A 19,272-nucleotide genomic window follows, 5' to 3' on the forward strand; every position below is an offset into this window, starting at 1 on the left:
AGGGGGGACTTTGACCGATGATTAGAAGGGCCAAACAACGGGACAATTTGTGATGTTGGGAGGGCAGGAGGGGGGGGGGGGGCAAAGGTCCCTCCATATCTTTGTAAAGAACGAATGACGTTGCACCTTGATTTGTTTATCACGCCTCAACGTGTACAGTGCTTCGTTAATCATCCTCTGTGATTATGACATAATCAATTGGGTAATTGTGTGGGTAATTTCATTATCAGTCAGGAGGATCCACGGTTGAAGTTTCATAGCATTTGATATTTCTAAATGGTAATCTTTGTATAAAGATATCTATTGATATAGAAAACCTATGGAGCAAGACCAAATGTATGTATATATATGAATAAATGTGGCTTATATTATAACCCTTTTCTATCAAGCTAATTAATGCTCACATTTCACCATGTAACCTTCAACAATAAGCTATGCTCTCCAATGTTTTGCTAAAGGTCATAGCCTCTTACTATTTTATCATTGAATAAGAGTTTCATTATATTAACAAATTATTTTTATAATGCGCGAGAGCGTGTAGGTCCCTGACAGCTCCCCTTAAAACTGTAAATACTAGAAAGTCCAACATCTTGATCTTGATTCTTGATCATATTATTTCCTGAAGCCTCTTTGTGATAGGGTGGAAAGCTTTTCATCTGGTTGTTTAGCTTTGATTCAGTTCTGCTGCCCTCTAGTGGTAGAAGACTCCAACAACAGACATCTCCCACTGTTATGCTCCAAACACAAATACAGCGAGCTATTTTACTTGGTTACACACCAACAGACAAGGTTAATCATCCTGTTGATTCTTGCTGACAGAATGGGACTCACTGTCATATAAATCTGTTTCTGGCGACAGAGCGGTCCAGATTTTTCCCCCACAGCTGCAGCTGAGAACAAACCAGAACAGAGCAGTGGTACACAGAGCGATTCACCTTGTCACTGTTTACAGCAAAGACATTCTCTTTGGCTGACGTTGGCGTACAAGACTTGTTGCTTCACGTTCTGTCTCAACGCCTCGCTTCCTGGCATTCTTTCCAGTGCCATGTCCATGTCCTCCTCCAGCTCCTATAGAGAGCAGGCCACTGTTATCTACTGCCTACGTGTCCGTTATCTCCCTGTGTGCTGAGCCGAGTTGGTTGGGTTTGTCGACAAGTTAGGACAAAAAGTACAAACTGCCTTGTGTCTGCGGGGGGGATAAGCAGGGTCGTCTGCTGGCACTGTTGCTGTGACAGATCAGGAATGATGGGAAACATCTCCAAATAAGGATATTACTTAATGTAATCCTCAAAAATGTGTTACGAGCCAATACGTTACAGACTGACTGTAACAACAGTAAATCAGTGAAGTTCATAAACGGTCTGTTGACGTTATCGCAGAAGAAACAGGCCAGTGGGAACGTTTTCCTTTGCTTCCTGTGTTATTTGTATTTGATTATCTCTTCATATTGTAAATGGTTACACAGACGTCTGTTCTGCAGTGTGGAAGTGGACTTCAGACCTTTTCATCTTCATGGTGGCACGGACAGCTTGGAGTTTGTTTTCGGACTCTGGGGGACAGGAAGACAACGATGAATCACAGAGCCTGGTGGTAACAAGACTACGACAGAGCAACAGAAAGGCTCACAGTCAGACCACAGGCTGAGGTAGAGCTTCAGAGAGGACAAGGCCTGCTCGCTGTTGCCCCCAGAGCTCTCTGCAGCCCCTCTGTTCAGCCTGATTCAGAGCTACGGCTGGTGGCATCTTTAGAGGCCCGATAAACACACCCAGGTACTGCATCAAGACCGTCTCCGTTCAAACGGCACATCCGCTTTAGCATACTCATCCACTTAATACAGAATGTGTATATCCCAGTTATCCACGACTACCCGGTTATTTACAAGACGTCCCCTTATCTGTTCTTGATAAGAATTTGATCATTCTCAAGGTTTATATACTGAAAATCAATACAAGAATGTGTAGCCTATGAGCAAAGGCTAAGATCTGACAGCCTGTCTGACAAAACAATCAGCCTGTTTGTGTAGCCTCAAATTAATCAAGAATTGTTCAACAAATACCCAACCACATACCAACTATGCTGATGCTGTGGCTGCATCGGTATATGAACGTGATTAAAGTCACGACTGTTCATATGCAGATGCTGTGGCTGCATTGGCTGCAAGTCACTGTTCCACCTGCGCAGTACGCTACAACTGAGATTTATGAATGAGCCGCGGCGGAAGGGAAACATTGACCCCGACGACCTGCGCCAACATGTTCCACCGGCAGGTAAAAGTTCCTTGTTCCACTTCCCCACACTGGGGACACTTCCTCTGCGCTCTAATACGTCTGACGGGGGCCGCAAAAATAGTGCGCGTGGATCGAGAGAGAGGAAATGGAAAAACCTTAATTTCCCTGAGGATGGCTCCAAATACTGTTGAGCCGTCACACACGTCCTCAAACACGTCACTAACACAGAGAGACGTTCTCTGCTGGGCCGCCTCGGAACTGACAGCTTTTACAGCCTCTGGGTGACACACACACAAACACATATGCACCGCACGCACACACAGTCATTCACATGCACCCACGGACGTAGACACGCAGTCACACACACAGTCACAGTGTCACACACACACACGCACACACACGCACGCGCGCACACACACACACACACACACACACACACACACACACACACACACACACACACACACACACACACACACACACACACACACACACACACACAGACGATGAATGCACTACAATGTCCTTAGAAAATAAAAACGAGGTACCAGGAGGTACAGTTTGTGCCTTTGTATGTTAATTGACAATGGACTACAATTGGACTGATTAAGATGACATTTATGTCAAATAAAGTATATACATGTAATTCTCTCTCATGCCTTCATTATTCTTTATCCCTGCCATTTGCCTCCCTAATAAGTCATGTTTGCCTATGGACAGCCTTCCAGAGACTGCTGGGTCATGCTGGCCCTTCCCTTCATCCTCAGGGCCAGCAATGACGGATGAACTCCACTCCAGTCTCTGCCGAGTGTCCTCTTCACTCAACGGTGAACGAGTGATCGCTCACTTGGTCTTTTCCGTCTATTTTTGAATGGATCACCGTCAGCCTGTTCTAGCCAAGCTCTCGGTTGCTTTTCATCGGGTAGTCAGGCAGTGGAAGCATTGGACCCTGACGAGGGTGCACTCATTCCGTTCACATCGAGAGTGGACCGCTAGGGGTCTCCTCTCTCGTCGTAGGGCTCCAGAGACATGAGCCAGAAATTATTTTCTCGATTCTTCAGAGGTTGTTTCTCGGTGAGACCTCGATGCCCCAGGTGCCCAGAGACGCTGCGGCCTGGAGAAGTCTTCGGAGGTCTCCGGGGCCTGTCGGATCTGCTCGGCTCTGGCTGAGATGACGCGGTGCTGAGCAGCCACGTGTCTGGACTAGATCCTCGTTTAGAATAGCATTGTGATTCAGGTTTCTATTGGTTATGAATGGGATGCCGATAATTAATGTACATTTGCATTTAGACCTTATTTGCGTGGTCAAGTGTGCAATCTTCCTTCTTCAAAAGGTGGCTTGGCTATATCTGCCGTAATACGAACGAAATACCCTTATGTCTATTCTTAAAGCCGTTCATGGACCATACACTCTTTAAGGCTTACCTGAGACTGGGGTTGACTTGAAGAAAGTAAACAAAAATAAATATTTTGTCACGCTGTGTCTCTGGATTGTAATGAGAGAGCAACCTAAATTCATGGAATAACCCATAGTATAAACTTTGGCCACTAGGTGGCGGTAGGAACCTATATGTGTAAACCTCTGTTGTGAACATCCACCACTAGGGGGCGATGTGGTGCAGTAGGAAAAAATAAAGAACACACGTTATTTTTTCCCCAAGTCAGGCCGATTTAATAAAATGTATTAGGGCTACTGCTCTAACATTTACAGTTGCGACATTCCTCAGTTATTTGGATAACAGTAGCATGTCTAAAACCGTTTATCTTAATGTTCACTTTGTACAAAACAAAAAGGCCAACAATTGTTTTTGTATAAAAAATATAAGTTAATTTAACTCTAATTAAGAAAATAACAATAGTAGTAATGGCAATAATAATATTCATCAATAATAATAATATAATAACGATAATGATCGTAAGCTAAACATAGTGCAGACAATGGGATATAATTGGTGCTGAAAATTAAAAGGGGGACAGTGCAGTGCCATGGATCGCTCCATGTTAAGGTGGGCGGGGGGGGGGGGGGAATAAAGTAATTCAGAAGCTCTCGCTCTCACGTTATCACGCACACAAACACGTACACTCGCACGCACACTCACACAGTCAGAAAGTGCATGACTGCCATTCAGCTTAGCACCATCAGAGCATATATCGTAGTCTGTACAAACTAATCTCTAGCATGTACACTTATAACACCTATCACTATATATGCTGAATCATATATTAACCTCGGTCTCGGTGCATGCTATTGTTGCTCTTGTTTGAAGGTTACTGGAAGCGATATTCTGAAATTGAAGATGGTACGTCATGAAGTCCGAGGCAAACAGCCGCACATGCCATCATCGCAGACTTGCAATCAGCTAACCGCTTCTCAAAGTATAAGGTCACACCTTTGGGGCCACAGAACTGTAGTTCTAGAATTTGCTCTTCTGTGTTTTCTTCGGAAAGTTCAATTTGGAGAACCAATGTTCACTGGAATGAAAACAAGAGAACTAAACAAAAATCAGCCTTTTTTGGAAGATCTAGGAAACACACGTGACTTTGACAATGTTCCGTTATACGACTGCTTTGGGAGCAAATCACAGCATACATGAGGACTATTATTATTATTATTATTACTGTTCCTTAGAAAAAGTGATGGAAACGAACGCGGAACGCTTTGCACACATCCTGCAACGTGCCGTCACACACTGTAGACTTTAGAAGACCCCAGTTTTGGAGCTGTACTCCAGATGATTGAACATTCGTTACTCATCGTGCATTGTCTTTTCTTTTGGTCCCCCCCCCCCCCCCCCCACCACACCCCAAAAGGACTATATAAATTAACCTTGAGGAAAGCGACTATGAACATGTATTCCAAATTTTGGTTTTGGTTCAATGGCCTGAAAACCCTAATAAATATAGATTTTTCTTGCTATTTTATCCCCCCCCCCCCCCCCCCCCCCCTCGACACACTCAGAATATTAGGCTGCAGTAGACCGCTGACTCGGCCGTTGTGTGCTCCCCTCGCTCTTCCTTGTCTTGTGAAGTCAGCAGCTGGTCTAAAAACAAACTGCCAGCCCAAGGTCACATTTCATTCATCAGATGTTCAAAAGCTGATATATGCAGCAGGTTCCTCGGTGCCAGGGGCCAAACCGCTTGTCTTCGCAAAAAGGGGCCACTTCTTTTTTTTTTTTTTCTTCCCCTTCGTACGGAACATTGTGACTTCCGTGTGACTCTGCGATGTGTTGAGATTATCTAACCCCTTCTATCGCAGCTCATCCGCTCTCTCTCTCTCTCTCTCTCTCTCTTCCCTCTTCTTCTTTCACCGACCGGGGATCTTGGCTTTCTCCGCTCCTTAAAGGCTGAATGTCTTCTTCGTGTTTTTTTTTTCGTGTTTTTTTTTTCAAGTACTGCATCATATTTTTGCTTCAAAAGTCATGGAAAAAAATAAACATGTTAGCCGGCGCCGCTCCTAAAGACGGCGGCTCTCGCCACATGCATCTCCTCCTAAACATTCCTTCTGTCACTGCGAACACCTCTCTGTAGTCGTGAGCTTATAACAGTTCTACAGGATAAAGGCCCACGGCGCCTTTTTTTTTTAACAAAATAAAAGCCTGAACGAACGACAGCAACAGTCATGGTTTCACATCTCCAAGCCCGTGGTTGCAAGGTTCAGACGGTAAGGCATCTGCACAAAACAAGTCCGCAAAAGAAACCAGCCGATGTACAAAAAAAGAATAAAAGAAAAAAGAAAGAAAAATAGACTATCTGACCGACCCAATCAATCCAACCGGCCCACACACAGGCGCACGCACACGCGCACACACACACACACGCACACGCACACAGGCAGGTCCAATCGAACAAATGAATCCCAAGCTGAGTGGACGCAGGGCGACGGGACCAAAGGTCCTCCGTCTCGGCAGTCTGTCTGTCTGTCAGTCTCTGGGAGCGGAGGACCGGGCCGCGCTGTCACCCGATGAGGTCACTTGTGTTTTCTTTCAAAATAAATCAGCCTTTTATTTTGGAACCCATTGGCCGTTCCTTTTCCTGCCGGGCGAGCCAGGCTCCTCCTCCTCCTCCTCCTCCTCCGGCTCCTGGCTCTGGGGACCCCAGAGGCCGGGGGCCCTGGCCGAATTGGGGTGCTCCTACTGGGGGGGCCCCCCCACGGGTCAGTTGTCCACCTTGACCGGGCTGGAGCCCCGGGGGGGGGCCTCGACGACGTCCTCGCGCTCCAAGGGCCTCCGCGGAACGTCCTCCACCTCTCCCCGGGCGATCATCTCCCACTGGGTGAGGTTCTCCCTGAGAACAGCAACACGTTGACGGTGACGTTCGGGTCCCAATCAGTACATGAGATAACAATACATCGCTGTCGGTGCAATGAATAATGGGGGGGGGGGGGGGGGGAACAACGACAACAACAACAACAACAACAACAACAACAACAACAACGGTCAAGTATAGGGACATGATCTGCTACTCTGTCAAAATGCAGAGATGACGGCTCATCGGGAACAACGCTTTGAACCAATGAGGAGCGTTGGACCGTGATCCCCTCAATTCAGTGACATCAGCCGGCTCCAGAGTGTCTCGGCCCCCCGGCCCGCCCCGTAGCAGGGCCGCCAGGGGCCCCCCTCCCCCCCACAGCAGGGGCCAACGGGTCCCGCCGCCGCGGTCGGGCCCTCGGTACTGCAGAGCTCACGTTTGTTTGCATTCCCCACAGATCAAGGTCGCGCAGGGCTGTAGTGGCGCCCGGCGCTGGGCCGAGGGAAGTGAGTGTGTAACGCGAGCCTGATAAACAATCCGCCCGGCAAACAGACGCGTCCGAGCGCACACACAAACACACACACACACACACACACACACACACACGCGCGTGCAATTATCGCCCTCCTTTTTGTGGACGTACAAGCTGTAGTGCAAGGGGGAACTGATAGACACGGCGCGCTGACGTGTACGCATTACACACCCACTGAAGGAACCAGGCCATGCGCTAAAACACACGCACGCACACAGGCAAACACACACACACACACACACACACACACACACACACACACACGATTCTGACCTTTTGGCTGTCGATGAAAAAATAAAAAGGCCCAGTTCTGCATATTTTCTTATGTGTGTACTGTACATTGGTACAGAGCGTCAGAATAGGATCCCAACGACAGTCTGGGAACACACACACACACACACACACACACACACACACACACACACACACACACACACACACACACACACACACACACACACACACACACACACACACACACACACACACACACACACACACACACACACACACCCTCGCACGGAGCGGATACTCACTTGCAGGCCCTGAGGAGCGGTCCGGATGGCGGGAAGAGCTCGGACAGCGTTGTGTAACACGGCACAGCCACGGCGTTATAGAATCCCACCTACGGGGGCCAAGACAAACACAACAGCGTTCGGGGGTTACTGTGTAATCAACACAGGGAGGGGAACTCCTGCTAAAGAGAACCAACATCGACTGCAGCTGGACATCATGAAACCCAGGGCTGACAGGGGCTGGGGGGGGGTTATTTATTATTATTGTTATTGTGAGGCTTTTTTTTTGCACGCGGCTGGAAAGAAGCGGGAAAGGCCTTGGAGGCTGTTTTTCTCCTTGTAAGGAAGAGTAGTCTCCGTCCCGGAGCGGTCGTCCGACAGGGGGGCCGTGCCGGCTGACTCTCCAGCTCTGGCCGGGACACCTTGGGTCCGTCTTATCAGGTGTTTCGCTACGTGGCACCGCCACACCTCTCTCCCAGGGGCCTGAGAACTAAGACCGGCCGCAGCCCGGGCGCCCTGACGGATCTCACCGCACCGACCGGCGACCAGATTGGAAAAGGTCAGCGGGAAAACAAAACAAAACAGAGGATAGGAACTGCACGAACGCACGCACAGACACACCCGCCCGCAAACAAATCCGCTCACAATCACACCCGCCCGCTTACCCCTGCACGCGCGCACACACACACACACACACACACACACACACACACACACACACACACACACACACACACACAACACACACACACACACACACAGACACACACACACACACACACACACACACACACGAACGTACCTGGCCCTGTGGGATGTCGTCCTTCTTATCTCGGTCCATCATGGGAATGGGCTGCAGGCCGATCTTCTTCATCTCGTCTCCCTGTGTGAGGGGGGGGGGGCACACGACCACACCTTGACGTTATCTACACACTCTGGCTGAGGAGGTCTTATCGGTGGAGCATCATCGGGACTATAGGATACACATCGATTATGTGGAGGGATGCGCTGATGAACTCTGTTGTTGACGGCTGATTATAGGCAGAGGCCTTATGCATCGAACCCTTCATGTGGCTTTGATTTGGTGTTTGAAGTGTTTGTGAGTGTTTGTCCAAAGAGCCAACGTACGTACCTCGGCCCAGAACTCAGCGTAGATGTCGTTGGCCGTGAGTCGCGTGATTGGCCACAGCTTGGTGACGGAGCACAAGTCACATGCTGTCATCATCAGACCAATCACACGGTCCCTGCAGGGGAGATGGAAGCAGAGTCGTTAGGGTGCTGTGAAGCCCAGTTCAGGAGCACCGGGCCCTGAACTGACCTGTCAGGCGTTATGTGGAGCTCTCCATCACCCTTGAATTCACAATCAGGTATTTTGAAGGACCAAATTTTAATCTCATTTTGGCAACAACCCTAAACCCAATGGGCCCAGGGTGACCACTGAACTGACCCCTGCAGAGTCTAACATGGGCACAAAAGCCTGTACAGCCTCTAAAGCCTGGCAAATCGGTGCAGATACTAACAGGACTGACTGGGTCCAACATGGGCCCGGTCTAATCCCTGAACACAGGCCCTGTCTAACCGCTGACCATACCCGTGCAGGGTCCAACATGGGCCCGGTCTAACCCCTGAACACTGGCCCTGTCTAACCGCTGACCAGACCCGTGCAGGGTCCAACATGGGCCCGGTCTAACCCCTGATTAGGGCCCTGTCGCACCGCTGACCTGTGGGTGTGGTTGTTGAGGTCCAGGCCGCGTAGGGTCAGCATCTCGGCCAGCTGCTGGCGGTTGCCGAAGTAGAGCGCCAGGTCGGTGGCGATGATGGCCTTGCGGATGATCTCGAGCACCTGCTCGTACTCGCTGGAAGTCAGGTTGGAGAAAATATTGTGCCCTTCCAGCTATGGGAAACAAAGAGATCAATAAGAAAGCAAAAGCTCCACTTATGAGGCGTTCGGCTCAGCCAGGTCACAGCAGGGGGTCTTCTGAGGGGTGGGTGGGGGGGTATGAGGAGGGGAGGGGTCCCCGCATAGAAGTGGTGTTTGGATCGGGGTCAGTAACTGTAGTCAGGTGGATGGTTACAGCGTTCAATCTCTCCAAATCTCATCCCCTTCTAATATGCTGGTCCTACAATCCGACTAGTGCTGTGCACTTTTTTTTTGCTTTATTTTTTATTTTTTCTAAGAAAAGTTGTTTTAATCATTTAACGTTTTATATAAATATTATAAATAATATAAATAACATGGAAATAGCAATAATTTTTTTCAAAGTGCTCAGTTACAAAGTGTTTTTTTGGAGAGAAATTATGAACACATGCATCATGTTTCAAAAATAATCGTTTGAATAATCATGGTTTCAACATTGACAACATAAAAAATAATCGTGATTATGATTTTTTTTTCCCATAATCAAGCAGCCCTAAATTCAACAGTTGAGATATTTGCATCATGTATCTAAAATCTGATATCCGTTGTGTTTCGGGGTTTGACCCCTGACCCCATCCGTCCCTCGTTCCACACCCTCGTGACAAACCTGAACATCAGAGAGGGGGGGGACATTTCGAGTCACGCCCAGTGGCGTCGTCTGCGCGGGCGGGAGAGCTCTACCTGCAGGATCGAGACGGTCTGGGAGAAGTGGTGCTGCTCCATAGTGGAGGTGGAGTACAGCGCCGCCAGCGGGTGGTCGAACTTCTGCAGGTACGTGTTGCTGTAGCCGCGGTGGTCCAGGTCGTGGCACAGGCAGGCGATCAGCAGACCCTTCTTCTGCAGGGCGGGGGGGAAGAGAGTCCGAAACATTTACATTCACATTTCGATTTAGGGGATTTTGCGGACGCTTGTATCCAATGCGACTTACAACCATTCGTTCACACAGTCGCACACCGACGGCGGGGTCAAACACGCGGGGCGACAGGCCAGCTCCTCTCTCGGGGACACCTCGACACTCCTAGGAGGAGCCGGGGATCAAACTAGCGACCTTCCGGTTATCAGTCAACCCGCTCTACCTCCTGAACAACCAAAACGCCAAGAGGTCAACCAAAGACTCAAACTCGTCCGATTCCAACTGAAGTGTCCATGTAGCAGACGTTTTTATCTAAAGTGACTTACAATAAATACATTTGTCAGAAGAAGGAGAAACAATATATCGCTGTCGGTACAGTAAGGATGTTCATAGAATCAAGTGCCAAGCACACTTCCCTGTTTACAACAAAGATAGCTAGGATAAGATGCTACACAACTGCTACACAAAAGTATATATAAATACTAGAACTAAGTACGACGTACAATAGGTGCATACATTAAGTGCCAGGACGTACAACATAAAATATATAGGAGGAATTGGATGGGGTGTCCATACAGAGTCTAGGTGAACTTTGAACAGGTGAGTCTTGAGTCTTTTGCGGACTTACAACCATTCATTCACACATTCACACACCGACGGCGGTGTCAACCACGCAGGGCGACAGCCAGCGCGTCGGGAGCAGTCAGGGTGAGGGGCTTTGTTCTGGGACACCTCGACACTCGAGCCGGGATCGAACGAGCGACCTTCCGGTTACCAGTCAACCCCGCTCTACCTCCTGAGCAACCAAAAACGCCAACCGTTCAACCAAAGACACAAACACTCATCCGGTTCCAACTGAAAAGCGACCGTGTGTGTTTGTGTGGGACGGGGACAGGGGGGGGGGGGGGGGGGCGGACCTCTAGTTCGGTGAAGATGCCGGTGGTCTTCTGCAGGATGGCGTACATGCAGTGGGCCACCGTGACGGCGTGCTTCCAGTTGTGGTACGGGACCCGCCGGTAGTTCTTCCGCACGGACATGGTGAAGCGGCAGAGCTTCTCCAGCTCGAAGCTGGAGGTCAGAGAGAAGAGGGGGGGGGGGGAGAAGGACAGTTTGACCTCGGCCCAGAACACACCACAGTCGGGGCCGGTGACATAACGGTACTTAGTGCTGGCAGAACTAGCCCTGGGACTTTCTGCCAGCAGAGGTGCTGAGGAGTTGGTGAGGTGTGGATGTGGGCTGCCGTGCACGATGCTGATTGGTGCGGGCCGGGCACAGAGAGGTTTTTAGTGTGTTCACTGTTTCCAGTAAGGCTCTGCTACGTTCCAACCCAATGGTGTCATAAAATGGTATCACTTCTGTTCTACATCATCAAATAAGTAGGCTACGTTCCATTATTAAGTCACTCGTTGTGATGATTTTTCTCTAAATGCTTTCTACATTTATTCTAAAGCCATTCATGAGCTAATGCCACCTAATGAATCAACATGTGTTGATTCACTATTTAGCTCTGAGTACTTTTCCGCAATATACCTCCAACGTCAAAAATGAAAATGGTACAATAGAGTAGTATTGTGCAGTAGGGGGCCACCTATGATGACCACGTTTCTACCTTGTGCCACTGCTGGATGCATGTGAGGGCAAACCCTGATATTACCCGACCCCGGCCATCTAAACACGGCGACCTCTGACCCCTCACCTGGTTTTCCCACAGGAGCTGTGCACCATGTAGACGAAGACGGCCGGCCAGATCTCCTCAAAGGGACTGATGTCAAAGTGGAACCTGGAGGGGGGCGGGCGGGCGGGCGGAGGGAGGGCGGGGTCGAGGTTGGGGGGGGGGAGGGTGTGGGTGTAGAGGGGAGGGAGGTGGAGAGGAAGATCACAGGAGAGTCTAAAATTAACTTGGCCAGGGTGGAGGATGAAGGGATGGGTTTGAGGAGAGAGAGAGATACGAGGGGGGAGGTGGAGATGACAGGCAATCTTCCAGATACACTGGCCCTTCCTGTTCTGTACAGTGTCCCCCCCCCTCCCCCCCAGACCATGCACTCACACGCACACGCACACACATGCACGCATGCACACACACACACACACACACACACAAGCACACATGTACGCACACACACGCACACATCTCCCCACCCATTGTCATCCACACCTGGTCCCTGTCATCGTTTGCTCCATAAACGAGGCAGTCTTTGCGTCACAGAGGTGGAAATGTTTAGCAGTTTCCTAAAAGCTGTGCGTACTGCATGAGAAAACCTGCATGAGAAAACCTGCGATCCTGCGAAGTTCCAGAACATCTACGTTGAGTGAAGAATAGCGTAGTGAACTGTTTTAGGGTGTATCGTGTAGAATACAGGGAAGTCTATCAGATTACCTTTCGACAACTTTACGTAGTCTGTGTATTCTCTCTCACTGATGCATTTGGGTTAAAAAGACCTCATCTTATCTGCAGTGAAGCTTTGCTCAATTAAATTTGTCTAGCCCTAGGTCACAGTTACAGTCTCAGGTGCACACAGAGGGCAATGGACCCTGGATCCATGCTAGCTTCCTAAGCAGCACAAAAGGGCCAGAAAATCCCAGAAATCCAACCAGCAACTTAAAAACTACAACCACCTACTACTGATATGTATACCTCTAATCACACAAAAGAAAAAACGACTTTAACGAAACAGACCCGATCACTAACGTACAAAGCACAGTTGAGGTTCGAATAAACAGAATCCCCCAAACCCCAAAAAAACAAGGTCATTGTCCACTGGACCCCAGACCCTCCAAAGACCTTGAAGATACAAGGTCTGCTTAGGTGAGCCGACAGTACTGGACCCCGAGCCAGACCAATAGGAGGGCAGGGGGGGGGGTGTCCTACTCACAGTTCTATCTCCTTGTATATGGGCGTGGGGAGGTTGAGCTGGGTCAGGGTCTTCCACTCCTCCGAGGTGCAGATGCTGTGGTACGAGAGCTTCTCCATGGTGACTCTGTAGATGCACTCTGAATGCCGAATCCGGTGGTACATCTGCGAGGAGAGACACAGAGAGAGATGGAAAATACTTGAAACGGGTGTCTGTGTACGAGATAAGACACAAGTAAAATAACTTTTACGTTGTATTAATCACCGAGGGGGAACATAGATAAATAAATGGGTTTGGCACGCAACTCTGAAAAAAAGTTGTTCTACGTTATTTTGGACCGGGTTGGGTTTTAAAAAGCCTCTCCGTGTGCTTGGGAGAAATTAAGCCGTTCATATTGTGCGCCTGATTTATGAACCAACCTATCAGGTCAGCCCACCTGTCTTGTAATTTACAGAACAGTGGTGGGCCCCGGCCAAGTTCATAAACATCCGCAAGCGTTCAGCGACACATTTCCCGCCGCGTGTGTATTCAGAAACACAGCTTGCCTTCTGGTTAGTGTCCGTGTCCCCTTCCCCTGATCCCCTAGACAGACGGGGATAAGGAGTTTGGGGGCGCATGCCAATTCTTACGCCTTCCACCATAACAGATAAATCAGGGGGCCGCGGCCGGAGGACGCCAGACCCTAAATTACAGCCAGGCATTCATCTTGGGGCTGGATGGAGGCTGGAGTGGGGGTAGCTCGTTAATCCCAGCAATGCGCCGAGGGCTTTGAACTACTGTTCGACGGTTTGTCGGAGTGACGCCACTCGAATCGGTTGCTCAATGGCGCTGTTTCGTGTGGTGCGCATTCGGAATGTGTGGCTGTCGGAAATAAAATCTTGGAAATATATATATTTTTTCTAACTTGTACGGTTTGTTTGAAAATAATGTAATGATTCACTTTGGCGATGTGTTCAATCGTCACTTAAACATTTGCTATTATTTGACGTGTTTTAGTACAGAATGTAATCAATTTGGTTAACTTGAACCCCTACCATGAGATAACAGCCAGCTATGCACCTACAATTCAATATAATATTTTAAGATTTGCGTTGGAAACAACATTCTTCACTCAAACATAACCTACAATTAAACAATAGAGAAAAATAGCTTTTCCCAACCGGTAGCTCATCCTAAAAGAGTTGACGTGGTAGAACTCACTGTAAGTCTCTTGGGACTAAAGTGTCTGCTAAATAAACCGAATAATTAGAAAACACAGTACAGGCTTAACCCCTTAAAACAAACACCAATTAATATACATAACAGCTGTGCAATGGACTCAAAGCCCCACCCCATGAACAGAACAACATGGCCGCCGCCGCCGCCGCCACCTACGTTTGCACAGTGTAAGGCCAGCGCGCAGAAGACGGCGAACATCTTGAAGTTGTTCTCGTCCGTTTTGGTGAAGGCACTTCCACTGCGCTTGTTGACCATCTGCACCACGCCGATGACGGTGCCCCGACTCACGATGGGCATGCACAGGATGTTCCGGGTGGTGTAGCCCGTCTTCAGGTCCACTTCGCTGCGGACACAGGGCGGGGTTAAGGAGGCAAGGGTCAATGTTGTCCTCGTTCAGGTTAGAATGGTTGTGAGTGCATGCGTCTCTGTGAGACTGTTAAAAGGTTGTATCAGCGATGTCGGGCGACGTCACTTCTGTTGGTATTTGAAGCGAGATCCCAAACAAACAGAGCCAGCTCGCCCCTCCCTTCCGTGTTTCGTGCGTCCAGGAAAAAACTATCTTGAATGCAGCGCAAAACCTCACAACAGTACCATTTGTTTTTGTGTACGATCTCGGCGCATAGGCTGCCTACAGAGACGCAGCTTTTTGACGGCCTGCTTATGGGGCGGGCAGCTAGCGGATCGTGAGGAAAGATCAGATGAATGTGATCATTTATGTTTCGGCCTAGAGTCGCTTATACAACCTTTAATTATAACATGTAACAAGAGCTTGATGAAATCTAATATTAATAAGAATACTTATTAATAATCAGTGTTATTAACGCAAATGATGAATACATAAGCCGCTTCTTTGCTTAAAGTACTTCCGCTAAGTCCTGCGTGAGCGCATGTCTGTTATTCCGATAAATGGTTGGGCTCGATAAAGGGTTCTACTTTCGTCAAATTCAGAGGTTTATTTACTAACAAGTTTAGGTGAAGCCCACCACAGAAGAAGTCACATATACAAAAGTGTAATGTAAAAAATCGTATCTTGAGGACGTTTTCTAAGCGTGTTTGTTCGTTGTGTTTCAAACGGGGGCCATGTTCAGCAGCACCGACTCACAGCCCCCAATCCGGACCCTCGTCCGCGGCGAAAGAACCACCCTCCCGGTGGTCCCCGTAGCTAAACTCATAACGGCTTTCGGATAATCATCTCACGTCAGATTACGTCCAAAACGTACCCGGCATCGGGCATTGAATAGGATTAAGCCCATACAGATCTGAATCTGGAGAGGGAGGGACAGCGAAGCAGAAGTCTGTGTGTTCCAAACAAGACACGCGCAGGGCTCACTTTTTGGCCGGACTCTAATGCAGTTTTACCTAGATGGCCGTGTAATCACATACAACGGAACGGACAAGTAAAGTGGGGCGATGGAGAGGGGAGGCCGGCGGGGGTTACCGGTTGAACCGCGGGTCTGCATAGGCGTCTGGAATGTTCAGAACCTCCCCGGTGCGGGCCACCTGGCCGGCAATCCCCTTCTCTATAGAAAACCTATTCGGAGAGACCCAGGGAAACAGGGGGGGGGGGGGGGGGGGGGGGGGGCAAGAGAGAGAGAAAGGTTGAGGGTTGAAATGAGCTTGAGCTAATGCTTTTTTAATGAGGACACACACACACATTGCTCGCAGATCTGTGGAGCTGATATGAATGATCCCAGCCCAGTATTACTAGGATACCGTGCTGTGGACCTCAACACACACCCAAAGCCCAAAGCTTTGGATCGCCCCTAGCGTGGATTTCGCCTCATACTTGAAGGGCAACCCGAAAGATACAATCACATAGTTTTTTAACGGAGCATAGCACAGGGGCCTCGAAGGTAGCGGGCTAGACTTTTGTGCTTGCTTCTGATATGCCGTTTTTGCCGTGAACATTTTTGAAAACGTTATTCCGCATCTGTCAGGGCAAGACGGTGTGCTTAGGGCTTCAGGGAGAGACCCCGACATTTCTGACAGGAGAGACCGCTCACACACCTGATTTCTTTGGTTTTCCTAAAGACGGGCTTTCCCTCGTTCTCTTCCCCGATGTCGAAGAGGTCGGAGTAGAGTTCTTTGTTATTGTGGTCCACCTGGAAGAGTGCACATCTGTCCGCATTCACCAAGTTTTTTGCATATATCTGCAACACAGGGGGGCAGAGAATGGACCACGGTTAACACGTCAGCGTAGCATTACTAGCATCACATAGCTTTCTTTCCTACTGTAATGTGATTCGCAGTTTGCGTGTACAACCGGGACATTCGAGCGGGTCAGAACACAGGAGGGTTGAGTACCGACACACTCAGATTTGACTCATGATCTCTGGGGGTTTATGTAGAGCGTGCCTATGAGCGAACCCCTGCCCCTTGTTATTAATATTATTTGCGGTCGGGTTAGACCGGATGATAGAGTGTCTGGCTGACATTTTCGTGTTGACGTTAAAGGCCTCAGAAGGCCACCCTGGTTCTTTGGAGCAGTGAGGAGGAGGAGGGGAGCAGCACGCCGTGTAACTGGAGGGCCAGACAACATCAGTGGGTCGGAGAGTCACATGAGCAGGGGATTGCCTCAGGTGGAATCCTATCCACAGGACAACTACGGCTACACAAAGGTGTCTATTTAGAGAGGCGCTTAAATTAAGACCAACACACATCGCGGGACGATAAGAACTGGCAGAATGGCTCGGAGCCAGGGCCGCACGCTGTGAGGGGAACATGCGATATGCGACCGGGGTTTATAAGTATTTTGATGAGGCTATGACTTGGGATAAATGAAGAGAAAAAAAGTGTGGACGGTTCTAATGTGGTCGTTTTTATTTTAGAATGTTACTTTAATATTGTCGCAAACATTTATAAGTGAAAAATGAGAAAAAGCATCTCATCAATACTTCAATACTTTTGAAAGGTTTTCAACATAATTCTTATTAAATAAGCAGTTTGTCAAAAAACATTGGAAAATCAGTTTTACGTAAGCTTAAACAACTGTAGTAACCTGTCGGTCCACTTACAACAAGAACTGCAACCCAAACAATGTGTTCGGAGCCTAAAGTCTGAGCTGCCTTGAACACATGGTCAACATTGAACCAAATGTACAGGATAAGCATGTGTGTAGCACTTGGCTAGCTTTCTAGCCCAGCATGTGACAGAACATAGACTCCCACAACATGCAACCTTTGAAAACAAAACAAAGAACGGACTTACCATAATATGTTCAAGTAGAGAATCTATTGCGACAATGTTGTCAAAGTAGGTTCTGTGCAGAAAGGGAATAGATTAAACATCGCTATAGTGAAGATAAACAGAGCTTAGAGTCAAATTTGTAGTGGAAGACAAGGTTCTAAGGGAGTAGCCTTTATGAATCTGGATTAAAACACAAACTGTGACCACCCACTGAAAAGAGTAAAATAACAATCTTATGGGCTAAATCAAGATCACAATAAGGTTATGTTTGGAGAAGCCCTGAATAAACTCATCATTCAAGGTGATATGATGTCCATTCTTTCACCCACTAAACCCCATCAGTAGATTTGGATTTGAACTATAGGCTGATAGGGACCAAGACAGGCACTAATATTTAAAATTCTTTGATTTGGCTTTAGAAAAACATAGGGATTTTGGTCAGGTAACGGTATCCTACCGCCCAAAGGTACTTAGGATACATGACCTGTGACCAACCATGACCAACCATGAGTTCAAATGCAAACTTGCTTCCTGGAGTTGTAGAATCTCAGCCAACCCACATTAGCAGTCAGGATGAGTGAAAAATGAGTGCAAAATTCACTCTCATGGTATATTATTTATTCCCAAACAGACACACTTACTTTGACACATCTAGTAGGAAATCATTGAGCTCAGTCTGTTTGGCGAGTCCTCTGCACACCTAGGGAACAGGGAAAATGAGCCCACGCAACGCAACAACAGAGTGACCGTTAAAAGAAGTCCCTCATAGTCCCTCATGCAAAGCAGTTAAGCCTGTCCCTTAGCTGTAGCTAACTCCAACACTGTTAGCTAAATGCTGTTCTAGCCATGTTGGCTCGCTGATAAAACGTACAATCACCGGTAAGCTTCTAGTCCGCCAGTGCCATGTAACACACTGATGTCATGTTTTTATCGCGGCTTAATGAATAACACGGCAAAGTGTGCTTTAACCCGTCCCGCTGTGGTACTGTGCACGGGGCCCACTGTGGCAACGCACGCACACAGGCAGGTCTGGGACCCCTCGGCTTCTCAAAGGTGCCATTTGTAACACACAAAAACAGCAATGGCTGGCGGGCAATAATGACACCCACAGGGAGCGTGGTGTGTAAAGACGACCGGCTGGCTTGATTAGAGAGAGCTCACCCGCAGTCACTCAGTACCGCTACAGAGTAGCTTCTCTCCTCCCTCTCCCCCTCTGCTATCTCCCCCGCCCCCGTAGAAAAACACACAGGCAGAACAAACAGTGTCACTCAAGAATATAGAAAGAAAGATGGGGTTTGTTTTAATCTCCCTGCCGAAGTGAGTCTCAGGGGTGCGTCACCCAGTGACGATGTACTGCTATGTTTTAAAAAGGCGGATCTCGCATTTTCTGCTCTCAGTGCTTGAAAGAGTTGGCCTTCAAATTTGCTAAAGCTCACGACTAACCGACAAAACCAAACAGCAACAACCAAAACGACAGCAACAACAACAGCGACACACTCACCTGTACTTGGTGGATGGCTACAGACGCCCATGCTAGGTTAGCTGTAGCAACCTGGAGAGAGAGAGAGAGAGGGGAGAGGGGAAGCATGGCACGCTTAGCTCTGTTGTACTGGATGTGAATAGCTTAACACCAGACGCACTAGACCTCTCCATCCCCCCCCCCCCCCCCCCGCGCCCCCGCCCCCCCGCCTTGTGTACGACGATGAGGACGGGGGACAAAGA

The 19,272-nt window shown here is 48.6% G+C and overlaps 1 protein-coding gene across 3 annotated transcripts in view; it reads right to left on the minus strand.

Moving 5' to 3' along the window:
- Positions 1-5,179: 5,179 nt before the first annotated feature.
- Positions 5,180-19,272, minus strand: part of pde10a (phosphodiesterase 10A) — a 58,300-nt gene continuing 44,207 nt past the window's right edge. For all 3 annotated transcript variants that reach the window (XM_056609150.1, XM_056609151.1, XM_056609152.1), the window contains exons 8-22: positions 19,052-19,102; positions 18,192-18,250; positions 17,572-17,623; positions 16,372-16,514; positions 15,803-15,895; positions 14,521-14,707; positions 13,168-13,310; positions 11,991-12,074; positions 11,212-11,362; positions 10,123-10,278; positions 9,245-9,417; positions 8,656-8,767; positions 8,326-8,406; positions 7,545-7,633; positions 5,180-6,512 (exon numbers count right to left, since the gene is read on the minus strand). In XM_056609150.1, coding sequence (XP_056465125.1) covers positions 6,383-6,512; positions 7,545-7,633; positions 8,326-8,406; positions 8,656-8,767; positions 9,245-9,417; positions 10,123-10,278; positions 11,212-11,362; positions 11,991-12,074; positions 13,168-13,310; positions 14,521-14,707; positions 15,803-15,895; positions 16,372-16,514; positions 17,572-17,623; positions 18,192-18,250; positions 19,052-19,102 — 1,704 coding nt within the window. In that variant the 3' untranslated portion in view covers positions 5,180-6,382. The remainder of the gene's footprint in view (positions 6,513-7,544; positions 7,634-8,325; positions 8,407-8,655; positions 8,768-9,244; positions 9,418-10,122; positions 10,279-11,211; positions 11,363-11,990; positions 12,075-13,167; positions 13,311-14,520; positions 14,708-15,802; positions 15,896-16,371; positions 16,515-17,571; positions 17,624-18,191; positions 18,251-19,051; positions 19,103-19,272) is intronic.

This window comes from Gadus chalcogrammus, chromosome 15 (genome assembly GCF_026213295.1).
Source record: "Gadus chalcogrammus isolate NIFS_2021 chromosome 15, NIFS_Gcha_1.0, whole genome shotgun sequence".
Classification (NCBI taxonomy): domain Eukaryota; kingdom Metazoa; phylum Chordata; class Actinopteri; order Gadiformes; family Gadidae; genus Gadus; species Gadus chalcogrammus.